Consider the following 17,033-nt stretch of genomic DNA (forward strand, 5'->3'; position numbering starts at 1 on the left):
ATCTTCAGCAGAATCTTGCTTGCATGTGAAATCAATGATATTGTTCTATAGTTTCCATACTCTCATAAATTCCTTAGGACCCAATTATTTAAAGAATTTAAAGAAGAAATCAAATACCTTGAAGAAATAAGTTGTCAGTCCTAAAACTTCAGGATCCTTGTCACAAGGAACAAAGAATCAATTAATTGGCATAATACAGTCCACAAAACCAAAATAATTTCCTTTATCCAACTTTGCTTAAAATCTTGCAAGAAGTCATCTCAGATAAAATTATTAGTCTTTCCTTTTCATACCAAAAGAGAGTGAAGAAAATAAAAGGTATTAGAAGCAATTAGTCAGTCCAATAGACTGGTGAATCATATAATCTTCAACTTTCATTACCATAAGAACAGAAAAATGGAGTAGTGGCCAGCTACCACTGCTAAGAGAGATAAGAGTATAGGGCTGAACAGAGTGGGGAAAAACATAGAATGTAACTCTAAATCATAAAACTTACAGGCTTCTGGTCTAGTAAAGGCTAATGAAATCCTAGAGATTTTGACTCTTTGATTCTAAAACTGGATTTATTCTGTAGGCACAACCTTTAGTCAAATAATAGACTTATTTACAAGATGAACACTACCACCAGGCAGGAACTTACTAGAACAATCAATCACACATGATCTAAGTGTACTATTTGCCAGGGGATAAACCTGCAGAGGCAAGAGTGGATAGGATATAAGGATAAATGGAAATGAGAATCACAAGATATAAGTAAGAAGAGTGTTGTCACCTTGTGGGGACTGTCCTTTGTCTCCTAAAACAAAAGTCTGTATTGAATAATTAAAGGGAAAATGAATTTATAAACTTTTACATAAAGCACAATATAAGGTTTAAAAAAGGAAAAAGTAACAGTATTAGGCAAATCTGCTGCAAAAGATTTTATTACAAAGTTTAGAAGCAATATGTTATTTGAGGTCTAAGGTGCACCTGACCCAAGGTATCATATTTCCAATAGCTTTACATGACGGCAAAAACTGGCTCCAAGTAACACAAAATTATTGATAATTTCAATCCTTCCCTATCTGTCATGATATTGCCTATCGACCCAGTGGTGAGGATTTTTGTTTTCTTGATAATGAGATGTAATCCACTCTGAAAGCTGTCATTTTTGATCTTTTGCAGCAAGTGCTTCAAGACCTCCTCATTTTCAGCAAGCAAATTTACATTATCTGCGTAAAGCATGTTGTCTATAATGCTTCCTCAAATCCTGATGCCACATTTTTCTTTATAAAGTCCAACTTCTCAAATAACTTGTTTGGCAGAGATTAAACAAGTATGGAAAAATAATGCATCCCTGATGAACACCTTTCTTGATTTCCAATCGTTGTTGTTTTTATGTGCCATCGAGTTGCTTGCAACTCACAGCAACCCTATGTACAACAGCTCTGAACCCTGCTCTATCCTGAGCTGACTTTATCATCTCTGTCACATCTGCTATCCACTACCCCAGTCACTGAGTCAATCCATCTCACTGAAGGTCTTCCTTTCTTGTGCTGTCCCTCCACCCTCTCAAGCATGATGTTCCTCTCCAAGGACTTCCTTGCAACATGCCCAAAGTATGTCAGGAAAAGTCTCAGAATCCTTGCCACTAAGGAGCATCCTGGTTTCAACCTCTCCATACGAACCTGTCCTCCTAGCATACCGTGATTTCCAATAAGTCAAATGATTTCCAATAGTACAATCAATTAATATGAAATAATTTAAACTGTGATTCTTGCTAATAGGGAAAGAATAACGCATTTATTACCATGTGTGTAATGACAGTTTTGTTTTCAAATGACTTGATTGTAGATACTGATGTGTTGTGTCCAGCTGTACTTTCTGACATAAATAGTTTCTCAAGTGGTTTCCCAAATAATATGATATTATGGTATCTATGTCTGTACCAATTTTAGTCCAAAATTCTCTTATTGAAAAATTTATTAGCTTGCAAAAGAAACACTAATAGAAGTGTTACTTGCATTTTTCAAAATATTTTCATATTTATAATTTTATTTGTTCCTAAGAATACCTCCAGTGCTAAGGGATATGCCAGTAATGACCCCACATGGAAATCCCATTTAAAAAGTTATTTAGCAATCTATTTAGAAGTCCTTCCTTGTCCTAAGAAGGCAAGCTGTTTTGACAAGAATATGTTTTATAAAGATGTTTTTCCCTGTGTCCCCACTTGATAATATTATTGAATTAATAATTTAAAAAAATTTGTGCCCCAGGCCTTAAGACAAGAAATTCACTGAAAGAACTTTCTAAAAGATGGCCCACAAAGATAGATTTCATTATCACAACAATGACGTGAATGGACAGAACACTTCGGTGAACTTAAATTTAAAATAAAGTATTTGGTAACAGATTGGAAAAGTGAATCACCATCTCCTTTAGGAAGAGGACTAGACGTAATTAGATTTTTTTTTGGTTTGTTTGCCAAAGACCTAACATACATTTTAACTATAAACTGAAGGAGTAAAATTATGTGTTTTAAAAGATATTGAGAGTAGAGGTGATATCCACAGCTGTTTAGATCTCTGGCTGACCATTCTGAGAAGATCCAGTTTCATTTGGTTCATATGGAACACATGCTGTTCATTTATTGTCCATGTGCTTCAATGTATTTTGACAAATCTTACCTCAAAATGTTACAGATGTTCCTCATTATTTTAATTTGCACTTAGTAATGACTTGTACAATGTAGCTAAAACTTGATTCTTTCTCTACATAATTAAGATCACATTCAGCTACCAGCACTAGGGGAATTTCAGTTGTACCTCAATCAATGTTGTGGTGCAGCTAGTTAGTAGCTATGCACATTTAACAGGTGTTATATTTGTTTACTTTTTTTCTGGTAATGAAGACAAGTTTTTATGTTTCAATAACTTAATGATCTGAAATTATTCTGACTCATGACTCCTAGAGAATTGCTGTTAAGTGTATGATCGGAGATACAACAGCAGCATCATAATGTTAAGACTTGTTAGAAATGAAAGATATCAGACCCCCACCTTAGACTTACTGAAGCAGAAACTGCATTTTAATACATTCTCTGAGTAATTTGTATACTCATAAAAGTTAAAAATAATTGTTTTAAAGGATACCTAATACTGAAACTGTTTTACACACACACACACACACACACACACTCACTTTTAAACCTTAAACCCTTGTGTTACCCATTTGTTTCACACAGAAAGAAAATGAACTGACCTGTAGATTGAGCTGTTTATTTTCTAATCATTCAATATATAAAAACCTCACCAGTGGTTTCTACAGTTATGTTGTTTGTCATCTATAATTATACTAAATCTATTAATATATTGATTTGCTATAAATTTTTAAGGACTGATACATGAATTAGATGGAAGAAATTCTAACTTCAATTTGAGTCTTTTGGAATTTCCAAAATTTATTTATTTTTCTTGTTTGTATTTTTCCATAAATTTGTTCATTTCAATAGTAGTAGCCTGCGTACATTTATACTTCCCTGTGATAAAAATCCAAGAACAAATTTCACACTTTTTCAGGGGACACTTGTGAGGGTCACCAAGCCTCTCCTAAAAGATTGATTATATCTATTTAAAAAACACTTTAAACTCAAATTTATGTACACATACATATGAAATCATACTCAAAATAATTCAATTCATTAAGTTTATTTACCATCAGCTCTCTCTATCCTACATATACGACTGTTTATATGTATACTATTACTATAGAAGAAATTATTATGAAATGACCCTTATCTTTAAAGACATAGCATAATTAAAACAGTTTTGTTTAATCAACTATAATTAAAACATACAATAAAAGAATTTCATATAATTCCAAACTCGTTTTATTGTCACTACCTAACAAATGGAGGCAGAAGCATTTCTCTAATTGGAAAGATCTCTCAAATTTTCTATATCCTGGTTCATTTGTTTTGGTTACAGCTTCACCACATATTCTTCTCAATAGTCAGCTTGGGAAATGAAATAAAGACCATTTAATATATTCTATTAAGAAGTCTCTGTTGGCACCATTGGTATCACAGTTTACAAGCTTGTGACATACAACATATTTTCATTAGTGTGTGTATCTATTTCTACTGAAGAAACCTTTAAACATTATTCTTATACCCAATACATCTCTCTGATATATAGACAATACTCTGACATATTTACTGTGGATTTGACTATAGAGTACAATGGTACAGGTTATACATAAATATTTACAAATGCAGGTAGGCTAGAAAGAGATTGTTTAACTTCATGTGTGCAACACACGGTTTAATTTTCCCTTTCGTTTTGTTCAAATTGAATATTACAATGCGACTGAAAGAGCCCAAAGTTGTCCCTGAAGAGCTACTGTGTGTTGTATAAAGGCTGAGTAATCCCTGCCGTGTCAGAGGGTTACTGCTCAGCTGTCCGGGATCATAAGATGATATCTCAGCACTCATAAAACAGAAGATTCAAAACACAGGAGCGTACATGGAAATACAGATCATTATGACAGTCCTGGAAGTTATCCACAAGAAACATCAACACCATGGAGGCCAAAATAACACTACTGAATAAACATTTACAGCTTTTGTCCAAAGCTAAGTCAAATGTAGAGGGGAAATTGACATTTAAAACATTAATGCTAATATAATAATAATAATTTTATATTTGGCTCATTTCAACAACATGAAGGACTTCCGAAACCTCTGGGAAATCTTTTTTTCAAAAAATACTTTAAATGCACAATGTTGGTTCTGTACAAAAAATTATAGCTATTTTGAATTACTGATTTTATAGATCTATAAAAGGGTCAATACATTTAATAAGGCACAGCAAAGGAAGTACAGTTTACAAGCTTCAATTCAGAAGAATGGAGGCAGCAGTGGATTTTGGCCCCTGGGATCTCAACTATCATCCAGTTGTAATCGTTGGTCTGATTATTTACATGGTGGTTTCTTCCCATTCAAGTTCAACATCACCTATAATATCAAAGGAAAGGTCAGAACAAAGGCCTAAAGTAAGACTTCAAAAGATTTATGTTACATGGAAAAATATAAAAGTTATCCTACCTTGGATGAAAACAATTGGGGAAAAGGATATATATTGTTAGTTCTGTACAGAAGAGATCACTATCTAGAGTTGGTGATTCTTAAAACTTTTATTCAATTATGTTCCTGCTAGATGAAGAACTATGGTGGCTTAATGGTGAGGATTTGTGTTGCTAACCCAAAGGCAGGTAGTTCAAATCTACTAGCTGTTTTCTGGGAGAAAGATGGACAATCCTGTTCTGTGAGATTTACAGTTTCTGAACAACAACCCGGTAAATATGCACTATTGGTATATGCCTTCATTTGGATCTGACTCACAGTTGATCATCAAACAGGTTTTCAGAAGCTATAAATTGTACAAGAGGAGACTGACCATCTTTTTCTCTCAGAGTAGCTGACAGATTTGAACAGCAAGCAACACCTTACCCACTAGGACACCAGAATTCCCTAGATATGAACCAGTATTTTGGAAGCACAGTGTCTCTATTTACCTTCCATGGCATCCAAGGAGTCCATCTTTTGAAGTGCTGAGTAGTTCACAAAACAGATGGGCTGATTACTTCCTTTACTTGATAACAGGTCCAGAATGCACTGATGTAAAAATATATACTGTGCCTAGAAACCAAGAAAGAACAGCTAAGCAAGTGTATAGCCTAGACATTTTTCTTACATGGAGAATTGCATTGCTATAGTGAAAAGTTATATTGAATAAAAAATAGAGGCAAAAATTTACAATTGCACACAAATAATTTTGTATACTTGCCTAGTTTTCCTAGTTTTCTAACCTGTGGCTTCTTGTAGCTTTAAAGTTTTATTAAACAAAAAAAGTTTTGTTTAGCTTTTGCTGTTATGGTATTTGTTTTTAAATTGTCGTTAGATACCACAAGTGGAAATATTTTCTTGTTATGCTTATGAAAAGTGGTAATTGATTTTTAAAAATTATTTAAAATATTTTTTCTATTAGTTCTAGTAATTTTTCTTATAATCTTTATTTACAAAAGCTTTTTTGGTTCTTGTTAATTAATATAACTCAAGGTCCTATGAGGTTTCTAAGCTTTTGCAGTACTGTGGTCAATTTGATCCCATTTGTTGTTGTTAAGTGCTGTTGAGTCAAGCATGACTCATAGCAACCCTACGAACAACAGATCTGAACCCTGTCCTGTCCTGTGCTATCCTCACCGTCTCTGACACACGTAAGCCTATTGCTGTAGTCACTGTGTCTAGTCATCTCATTGAGGGGATGTCTTTTGCTGACGTTCCATCTTTCCAAGCATGATATCCCCTTCTAAGGAATATCTTGTCCTAACAACATAGTCAAAGCATGAAACACGGAGCTTTATCATCTTTGCTTCCAAGAGGCACTCTGGCTGCACATTTTCCAAAACATATTTGTTTGTTCTTTTGGCAATTTATGAGATATTCTCCAAACCACAATTCAACGACATCAATTCTTCTTCTATGATCCTTATTCATCCTTTAGCTCTCAGATGTGTAAAAAGAGTTTGAAAAGACCAGGGACTGAATCAGGCACACTGTCATCTGCATTCAGACTGACATCATTGCTCTCCAATATTCTTAAAAGAGGATAATGCTCAAAGCTGACCTCTGTTACTAGTTAGACTAAACTATCATTTGTCTTTAACATTACATCTTAGCTTCAACGACTAATTATAAATACTAAATTTAGTTGAAAATCTGAGTGAATAATAGATTATTCAAAATATGTTTAATAATTCTGCTAATCTGGCATCTTTAATGTCAAATGTCTGTTTCTTATTTGTAAATATAACATTGATGGATATGTTGTTGTTTTTATATGCTGTTGAGTCACCTGTGACTTAGGGCAACCCTATGTACAACAGCCTAAAACCCTACTCTATCCTGTGCTGATCTGACTGTCTCTGACACTATTACCCCCATTACTCCAGTCACTGAATCAATTCTTCTCACATAGCAATATTCAAATATCCAGGACTCCTAATATTTTCTCTGCATATTTTGTCTAAATTTAATATAATCTGAATTCTTTTAGTTTATTGAATAATTAGTAGGGTTTTTTTAATGTTCTGTATTTGGTCTTTCCAAAGTTAGTTAAAATCTGTATGTGAACTACATATACCAGAGCACACTGAATCTGCTTCATTCTTATTTAATTAATAATATGCTCAACTTTAAGAGAAATATCAGCCAATATTTAATACATATAAATTGATGAGTAATCTGAATAGAACTACATCAAAATGAATCCTCTCCAGAGCATTTCTACTGCTACTGTACATTAGAACCGTTCTGGAACACCTCTCTTGAAACTGTTTTTAGAAATTGTTGGTCATTACTAGGAATATCTAATTTCTTCATGGATTGCAAAGTGTTACCAAAAATAATCTCTTCCCTGACAGCCCCACGAGGGCAAAGACTATCATATTCATTGCTTTGTTCACTGACTATATCTATGCCTGACACAGAGCAGATGTGTAAGAAATATTTGTTAACTTAGTCTTATTTAACTCTCACATTGAATATTTTAATTAAATAGTAAATATTTAAGGCTAGACTTAATTTGGAGACCTGTCAGAATGTTATCAAGGATGAAAGTCTGTAAATGAGATGGATAATCAAACTACAGAGTTAAATTTTACATTTTAAAAAGAGATGTGTTACAAAGCAATAAAAATTATATTGAAATTGCTAGTAAACCACTACTCAAAGTAACTTCAACAGTGTTTTCTAATAACTATTACTCAATGAATAAAAATATACACAGAAACATATGTCCACTTAATATAATTTCTTTGAAAAATAACATTCATCTTAATTTATGATTTCTGATTTTTTTAAAATAACATTTGCATTTGAAGTCACATTTGACATACGAAGCTTCAGACTATCCTGAGCCCATCTTCTCCACCGGAAAAAATGATGGGTGGAAACTTTCCGGCAGGGCATGCTGGCTCTACAAGGCCGTACTCCACATCCCAGGGTCCCTCTGCCTGCCATATCCTGTTGTTATCAAGGAGCAGAACAGTGTTGTGAAGAGTACCAATCCTAGTTTTTATGCCAGAGAGTCTTATTATTTTAAGAATTAGAATTTTCTGAATTTTAGTTTCTCCACCTAGGGGGATCATAAAATCTGTGTTGTTAGATTTAAGGGACTTTACCCATGTAAAATGCCTGGCAAAAAAAAAAATATGGTCCTTTTGTTTCCTTTTACCTCATGACTTCATATTAGTAAACTTTTCAGAGAATTTGAGGGGGCGAGAAGCTAACCAACACTAACCCTCATTTAAGGCATCAAAAAAAAGCAGCTCAGGATATTATCACTGAAGAATACCCACTCATAAAAGTATTTTACATATCTGTTGTGGGATTTTCTTTGCAGTGGTTTGTTACTGTTGTTGCTGTTGTTTACCATTGAGTCAGAACCGACCCATAGCCAACTTTCTTGCTTTCAGAGGGTTTTAGAGACAGTAATTCAAATGGGAGGAGATAATTCATCCTTCTCCTGCGAGCAGGATTGGAACCATGTGCCTTTGAGATTGCAGCATAGTTTCGTACCACTACTAACTCTATGATATACTGTGGTGGGAGCCATGGCCATATAACTTTTAAAACTAAACTCATTGGAAGCAAAGTCAGTTCCTATTCCTAGGGATTATTTATTTGGTCTCTGAAACCATAAGTCATAATGGGAGGAGACTGCTCATCTTTCTCCAGGGAGTTGTTGTAACACATTATGGACCACACCAAGGGTTTCTGCCTTTCTCTCTCCATAGCTGCAGTTATGTGCACTAAAACATGAACTAAAATGGAAATTTTTCATAGAACCTGAAATGACTCCCTCATGAACTACATGAAAATAAGAAACCATTCTTGTATCACATAGTGCTGTTTTATAAAGACTAGAGCCAAGACAGAGTCATTTTCCTTTTCCTCGTAACACAGCAAGTAGAGCAGAGAGAGCATTGTCTGGAAATAAGTTGAGTAAAATAGAGCTTTCAGGAGGGAGGCAATCTAGCAATATCTTGTCATGTATTTGGTGTACATGGGGTACAGTGATTGATATGGTAGACATAGGCAACGAGTGTAAAGGATAACATTACTATTATGTCAAAGAGAAACAACGCGTCTAGGTTGACTAAACAAATTTAGAGATCTAACAATCAGCAAAGCTGGATTCTGAACTTACCCAACTCCAAAGTTCATACTCTTTCCATCCCCCTACTCAACTCCCAACATTCTGCTATAGGTGGGTAAATGTACATAGTGTATGAATTCCATGACTCGAAGGCACATAATAACAAGAACAATTGAATTTATTAACTATTAATAAATGAACTTTACTAAATATTATTAGGTGGCTTCTTGTGACTTGAAGAGAGGCAGGTAGGAAATGCTGGGTCACTTGTAACTTTCTTTTTGCCCCAAGTGGGTGTCCAGACAGCAGACTTGCTAGATGAATTGGGGGGTCTCTGGTCCAGATCACCAGCATTTGGGTGTACAAGGATGCTAAAATACCGTAGGGAATCGAGGGCCATGTTTGGACAAACATTCTTTTAGGTTGTATAGCCCTGGTGTGTCCACTTGCCGTACAGAGGTAACTCGTGGTTGCTGTGAAGCAGAACACTGAGACACTGGTGTGTCAAATGCGATAATGGTCACCCATAGTGGACAGTGTTTGGTGGAGCTACCTGATCCAAACAAGCTTGGAAGCAGGAGTGGCATCCATTTCTCCAATAGCTTGCCTCTGGATACCCTATGAACCTGGAGAAAGGATGAAAGCCAAACAAGTATTGAGAACTTTCATTCATAAGGTCGCTATGAGTCATCTAGGACTTGATGGCACTTAACAATATAGAGACCAGTTAGCCTAGTGGACAGAAGGTGATACTACCAAGACAAAAGTGGGTGACTCTAATCCACGGCCCTCAGGCCTGTTTTTAATTGTGTTTGGACAAACATTCTTCTAGGTCATATAGCCCTGGTGTGTCCACTTGCTGTACAGAGGTAACTTGTGGTTGCTGTGATGCTTAACACTGTGACACTGTTGTGTCAAATGTGGTAATTGTTACCCATGGTGGACAGTGTTTGGTGGAGCTCCCTGATTAAAACAAGCCTGGAAGCAGGAGTGGCATCCACTTCCATAATAGCTTGCCTCTGGAAACCCTATGACCCTGGAGAGAGGATGATAGTCGCACAAGTGTTGAGGACTTTCGTTCATAGGTTTGCTATGAGTTGTCTACAACGTGACAGCACTTGACAACAACAACAAATATTATTAACTTACTACTAAGCTATGGTGGCTTAGAGGTAAGGAGTTACACTACCAACACAAAGCTAAAGTTGCTTCTGACTCAGAGCACGGCAACAACATAAACATAGTAGTATTTAATAGCTGGATTAGGCATATCTTAGTCTCTAGACTGAAATCCTTGCTCTTTAGTGCTCTGGGGAGCTTCCTGACAGCAGATGTTCTCAAGGCAATTCGTCTTTTGTTTTCCTTACTGCCGATGTCAAGAGTGTTGATTGTGAAGCCAAGCGAGCTGAAATTGTTAACAAATCTCAATCTCTTCTCCAGTTACCGTGATTCTGCCAATTGGCCCGGTGCTGAGTATCTGCATTTTCTTGATGTTGTGCTTCAATCCATATTGCAAACTACAACCTTTGACCCTCTGTTGCAAATGCTTTAGGCTCTCCTCAGTTTCAGCAAGTAAGGTTATATCATCTGCATAACACAGCTGGTTGATGAGTCTTCTTCCATTCAGATTCCAAAGTCCTCCTCTTAAAGTCCAGCCTTTCGAAAGATATGTTCTGCATACAGATTTAAAAGGTATGGTGACAGAACACATCCCCAACACACTCTTCTTCTGATTTTGAACCATACAGTGTTTTCTTGTGTTGTTCTGATGACTGCCTCCTAGTCCAATCATAGGTTTGGGCATAAGCACAATCAGGTATTCTGGGATTCCCTTTCTTCTCAACATTAGCCACAATTTGTTGTGATCCATGCTGTCTATGCAGAAATGTTTTTGCATAGTCAACGAAACACAGACACCCTAGTGTTCCATACTATGGCATTACAGATTCTGAGGTAAAAAAATGGTTCAAGAATTCCACAGTCATACATTAGGAAGATGCTTCTAGAAGCGACTTTCATTCATAATTGTCAATATACAATAGCTCTAGGAAACTCTATGTTAGAAAATCAGTCGACTTTTTCCACAAACTCATTTTAGCAAAAAATTCTTTTTTTCCCCAACTCTTTGCTACTTCTATTCTTCTTAAAATTTCTAGGACACAGCCTAAAAAACTCTTTTCATATCAGATCTGTATTCACTGGCAACATCGTGATAAATGGTGAAGAGATTGAGATTGTTAACAGCGTCAGTTTGCTTGGCTCCACAAACAACACTCTTGGTACCAGCAGCCACGAAATCAAAAGATGAATTGCATTGGTAAAATCTACTATCAGGGACCTCTCCGGAGTACTGAAGAGCAACGAGGTCAGTCTAGAGACTAAGGTGCTCCTGATTTGGGATATGGTCGTCATAATTACTTGCTGTGCATAAAAAAAGTTGGACAATGATTAGGAATGATAGGAGGAGAATTGATGCCTTTGAGCTATAGTGCTGGAAAAAGTACTGAATATATGATGGACTACTAGGAGAAAGAATAGGTTTGCCCTAGGGAGGGTGAAAGCAGATTGCTCTTTGGAGGCAAGGATTCTGAAGCTCCATCTGACATATTTTGGGCATGTTGCTAGAAGGGACCAGTTTTTGGAGAGGAATACCATACTTGGGAGGGTGGAGGGACAGCAAAATAGAGGAAGACCCTGGATGAGATGAACTTACTCAGTGACTGGGGTAATGGAGGTAGGTGTGTAAGAGACAATAAAGTTGGCTTAGGATAAAGCAGAGTTCAGAGCTGTTGTGCAGAGGGTTGCTATGAGTCACAGGTGACTTGACAGCACACGACAGCAACAACAGCATACAAATTGAAGGGCCTGGACAATGTATTATCGTTATATTTAAGTTTGGATTCTAGTTTTTATACATACTAATTATATATTCCATGGAATATGACTTAACTTTGTGGAACGTTTCCCTATTTCTAAGTTAGGACCTTTAATGCTCTTCTGATGTTAGCTTTTACTGAGTTTGCTTCACAAATAAAAGATTAAGTCAGAAATTACATGTAAAGAGTTAAGCATATCTCCATTTTATTAACATTTAACTTAATAGATTTTTAATAAAGAAAAAAATGTATTTTTGTAATTATGTTTGTCTCCTAACAAAAATAATAATTTCAGCTAGCTGATGATAAGCTATAGTAATCGTTATTAGTATTAATATGATATAAGGATGTATAGTGGAATTGGAAAATATTATTATGGTCAATATTACAATCTTATGGTGAGTATTATAAATTATTTTCCCAGTAACACATTTATCAGGTGTTTTGAAAGAAATTCTACTGAATTCATTTTCTAAAATCTGCAGAGGGCACTCGGTGGCCTAGTGGTAAAACACTGTGTCGTAATCCTGAAGGTACATGGCTCAGTTTGAATTTACCAGCAGCTCCATGGAGGATGGGCAATCTCCTCTCATGCAATTAAACTGCATCTGAAAACTCACTGGAGGGTCAGCTGTGGGTCAGCTCTGAATCGATGGTACACAATAACACAACAAGAAGCTCCCTAGACATGCTAATTACCAATCAATTTTTGTGAAGTATATTCTACATGCCTATCAATATAAACAAGCTTAGATGAGTAGTGAATACGATTGCCCAAGGATGGCTGGGCTTTATTTATCCCATAATCTCCATCATCTTCCCCCTGGAAAGCATCCTAAACTGGTTTATAATGTAGAAAAATTTTGTGAACTGCTGTTATTGCTATCAGGTGCTGTTGAGTATGACTCACAGGAGTCCTATTAACAGCCGACCCAAACCTTGCCCTTAGCCTGTGTGTCCCCATTGTCTCTAACACACTCAAGCCCCTTTCTGAAATCATCACGTCAATCCATCTCGTTAGGGTTCTCCCTCTTCTTTGCAAACCATACAGATGTCTAAGCATAATGTACCTTTCAATGAATAGCCTTTCTTAACTACACACCCAAAATATGTACTAGGAAGCTTTGCCATTTTTGCCTATGCAAACAACAGTTTCAAGCTCATATCCAAACAAATTTCTGCAACTAAGACTCTCTTTTGTAGAAACTCTCGAAGTGCTATCGTGCTCAGGTTTTAGATATCTCACCAGGTTCTGGACCATGCACATTCTTTCACTTCTTAGTTCAGCTACTAGTCCATATATATCAACAAAGTCATGGTCATTTATATGTTGTGTTAAATGGTCCAGAGCAATAAAAACGCCAGTTCTTCCAACTCCAGCACTGCAGAAAGATGAAAAAGACAAAAAACTTTTTTGCAAGGTTTATTAAAAATCAAATATATTCATTGCTCATATCTTTTAAAAGAATTTTATATCTTTTTTTATTCATTGTATGTATGATTAAATTACTGATTCAAAAAAAGGTCAAACGGCAAATATTAAATCTGAAAAAATCAAATATAAACAAACACACACACACACACATATATATATATATATATACATATATTTAACTTAGATTTTTAACAATAAGAAAAAATACATCTAGAATATTTCACAGGGCAACACAACCTTGAGTTTTGTATCTGAAACTGTTAAGTACCAGTGATTAAAAATGAGGGGAAGATTTGATATTTACAGTTATTGCTATAGTCTATTGACCATGGTCTCTGGCATACACCAAAGATATATACTGGAACTCTGTAAAAATATTAAATCAGATTTAGTTTGACCACTATTTGGGCTTTATTTTAAAGGTTATTTCCACTGATTTATTGTCTCTTAACTAAAAAAAAAATCAAAATTTGCTTTTATAAAAATCATTTAAGTTATAAGCATTATGCTGAGTGAACTAAGTTCCATAAGGATAAATATTGTAAAAAAAATCATTATTGTAGAATGAGTATAAGGATCTAAGAGGGGTGGGAGAGGGTGGAAGCTGAGGGATTTGGCTGTGCAGGGGGAGGGAGAGATTAATCATGTGCAATTTGATGGGGGTAGGGTGAGGGAAATTGGAAGAATTTGTTCTTAAAAACAATATATTCAAATTTTGTAGATAAACTAGTAGAACATTAAAAAAAGGAAAAAGAAAAAAATGAAACTTTTATTTTTCTCCAAAAAGAAAAGGTGATTACTGTTTGGAACAATGAATAATACTTTTTATAAAATTAATATTTTACACATATCCTGATGAACCGTAATTTTTAAACTTTCAAGATTTTTAAGAAACGTAATCCAGACATGAATATAGGAAAATTTCAGAACCAGTTTGTATATTTCCCTATCCTGTTATGCTGTTGTTGTTGTTAAGTGCTGTAGAGTCTCAGGTGACTCCTAGCGACACTAGGAAGGAGAGTCCTCGACGCTTGGGTGCCTTTCATCCTCTCTCCAGGTTCATATATCTTGTTATAGGATTTCATAATTTATTTTTGTCATCTAAGTCTGAATAAAGCCATGTCTGGAATTATTAAGACAAGCAAAATACTTGGAATACATACACTTGAATGATTATATTTTGGCATGCCACACCATCATAGTAATAAAGAGCTCAGGTGCTAGGGACTACTTTTAGTGTTTAATTGAAGTCTCTGGAAATCTTTCTTACCTGCAATGAACAATCATAGGTGTGGTGTCATGTGCTCTGCTTGATCGAACCAGCTTCACAAAGTGAACAAGAGGGGTACTGTTTTCAGGAACCCCATGCTCAGGCCAAGCAGTAAAGTTACACTGTCGAACTGTCATGCAATCCCCATGCTAGATAAAGTGAAAAATCAGAGGATTATGATAAAACTGTGTAAGTATTATAATGATGGTTGAAGATAGGTAATAACCCGGTTTCTGAAGGTGATCTTTAATAAAACAACTGTATTCCAAATGGAATGCACTCTATTTTCAATGTTTCCTATAAGAGAAGTCTTGCATTATTGCTACAATATACAGAATTTCTTTTCATTTCACTAGGAATAGAAGCAATAAAGATACTTGAAAACAGATATTAATGTAGAGTATTAACATTCTAAGTGTAGGGTACCATATGAAACACTCACAATAGAAGATTTGGAAACAATTTTGGTCCAAAATATAAACACATTTCACCAACAATTCAGATGACAGAAACTGAGTATTTGATATGTCAGAAAGTATGCAGATCTTTAAATTATTTCCTGAGTATGTATGTATTTCAGAAAGCTAATAACTCAATATTTCACATCCTATGCTCTATATTAGTTGTAATAGATTAAGGAGAAAGTCAGGTTATAAGGAAAAAGAGAGCAGTGTTATAAAAAAATTCTGTCTTAAGATAAATATTATGGTTTTTCATAATAAATCACCAAATAAACCTAGTGATCTAGTATAAGCTCCTCTTCTGTTCTTTGTTGATTAATATCAACTTTAAGTATGTAATATTGGGTTTTAAAAAGAGACATGAATTTGGAGTCAGACAGGAATTTAAAATTTCTACTTTAGAAATAACAAACATATTAATAAATTTATAGACATTATTGTAAGGAATATATGCTTGGTTTCCCTGTAGACACTTATATTTTTAATCATATTTCTTTTTAAAAATTTACCCTTTCGATTTTCAGATCCCTGATAGTCCAGTCTATTTGAACATCCTCCATTAGCTTTGTAATCACTATATCTCCAAAGACAGTAACTGGTTTGTTGTCTTCTGGCCAGTATTGGTGGCATCTGATCTGCATTTAAAGAAAATGACCAGTCATGAGTCACTGATTGATACGTATCACAATTATTGCTACTAATTTAAACTGATTCATAGATGTCCACGTTATTGAAAACTCACAGTACTAGCTGGAATGCTCACATATATATGGACACAGTTGTGAAATAATTTTCTGTGAAAGGATTTTCAAATAACTTACCCGGCCTTTTTCAAAACACTGTGTGAGCATTACTAATGTTTTTGCTCTGGTTTCCCACACCATTCTCCAAAAATCCCCAACTGTTCCTGGTAATGGACCTTGAGTAGCTATAAATTCATTTGGACATAAGTAGCCCTAAAAGAATAAAATAACATAAGAAGCATCAATGTTTAAATAGATATAATATTTTTTTTAGTATCCAACCATATATGAAAAGTATGCAAGTTAAAAGAGCCTATTGCTGGAAAGTAAGATATATTTTAATGCTAAATAACTTTTAGTAGCAATTATTTATAAACATAAAACATTAATGCAAGATTTCACATCCTCTACTCCATATTACTTGTAATAGATTAAAGAGATTAAAGAAATGAATCTTACCCAAATACTCACTTAATGGCAAACAATTGTTGTTGTTATGTGCTGTCGAGTCGCTTGCGACTCGTAGCCACCCAATGTACAACATCTCTAGACTCTGCTCTGTCCTGTGTTAATCTCATTGCCTCCGACACACTCATCCTGATTGCCCAAGTGACTGAATCAATGGCTCCCAGAGGGTCTTCCCCCCCTGCGCCTGTCCTCCACCCTCCCAAGCATGATGTCCCTCTCCAAGGACCAGTCTCTCCTTACAACATGAACAAAGTATGTCAGACAAAGCCTCAGAATGCTTGCCTCCAAGGAGCAGCCCGGTTTAACCCTTTGCAGGATGAATCTGTTTGTTCTCTTAGCAGTCCATGGCACCTTCAGCACTCTTCTCCAACATCAAAGCTCAAAAGCATCAATTCTCCTTCTATCCTCCTTGGTCATTCTCCAACTCTCTGACGCATAACAAGTGATTGCAAAGACCATGGCCTGTACCAGATGCACCTTAGTCTCCAGAGACACACCGTTGCTCTTGAGTACTTTAGAGAGGTCCCTAATAGCAGACTTTCCCATGGCAATACGTCTTTTAATTTCCTGGCTGCTGGTGCCA

General features: G+C 35.5%; 1 protein-coding gene across 1 annotated transcript in view; it reads right to left on the bottom strand.

Annotated features, from left to right (window-relative positions):
- Positions 1-4,955: 4,955 nt before the first annotated feature.
- PTPRQ (protein tyrosine phosphatase, receptor type, Q) overlaps positions 4,956-17,033 on the bottom strand; it is a 415,982-nt gene continuing 403,904 nt past the window's right edge. The window contains exons 40-45 of the mRNA XM_006882544.1: positions 16,061-16,195; positions 15,749-15,874; positions 14,779-14,927; positions 13,320-13,455; positions 5,554-5,677; positions 4,956-4,993 (exon numbers count right to left, since the gene is read on the bottom strand). Of these exons, the coding sequence (XP_006882606.1) occupies positions 4,956-4,993; positions 5,554-5,677; positions 13,320-13,455; positions 14,779-14,927; positions 15,749-15,874; positions 16,061-16,195 (708 nt within the window). The remainder of the gene's footprint in view (positions 4,994-5,553; positions 5,678-13,319; positions 13,456-14,778; positions 14,928-15,748; positions 15,875-16,060; positions 16,196-17,033) is intronic.

This window comes from Elephantulus edwardii, unplaced genomic scaffold (assembly GCF_000299155.1).
Source record: "Elephantulus edwardii isolate Elephantulus edwardi_28Jun2011 unplaced genomic scaffold, EleEdw1.0 scaffold00021, whole genome shotgun sequence".
Taxonomy (NCBI): Eukaryota; Metazoa; Chordata; class Mammalia; order Macroscelidea; family Macroscelididae; genus Elephantulus; species Elephantulus edwardii.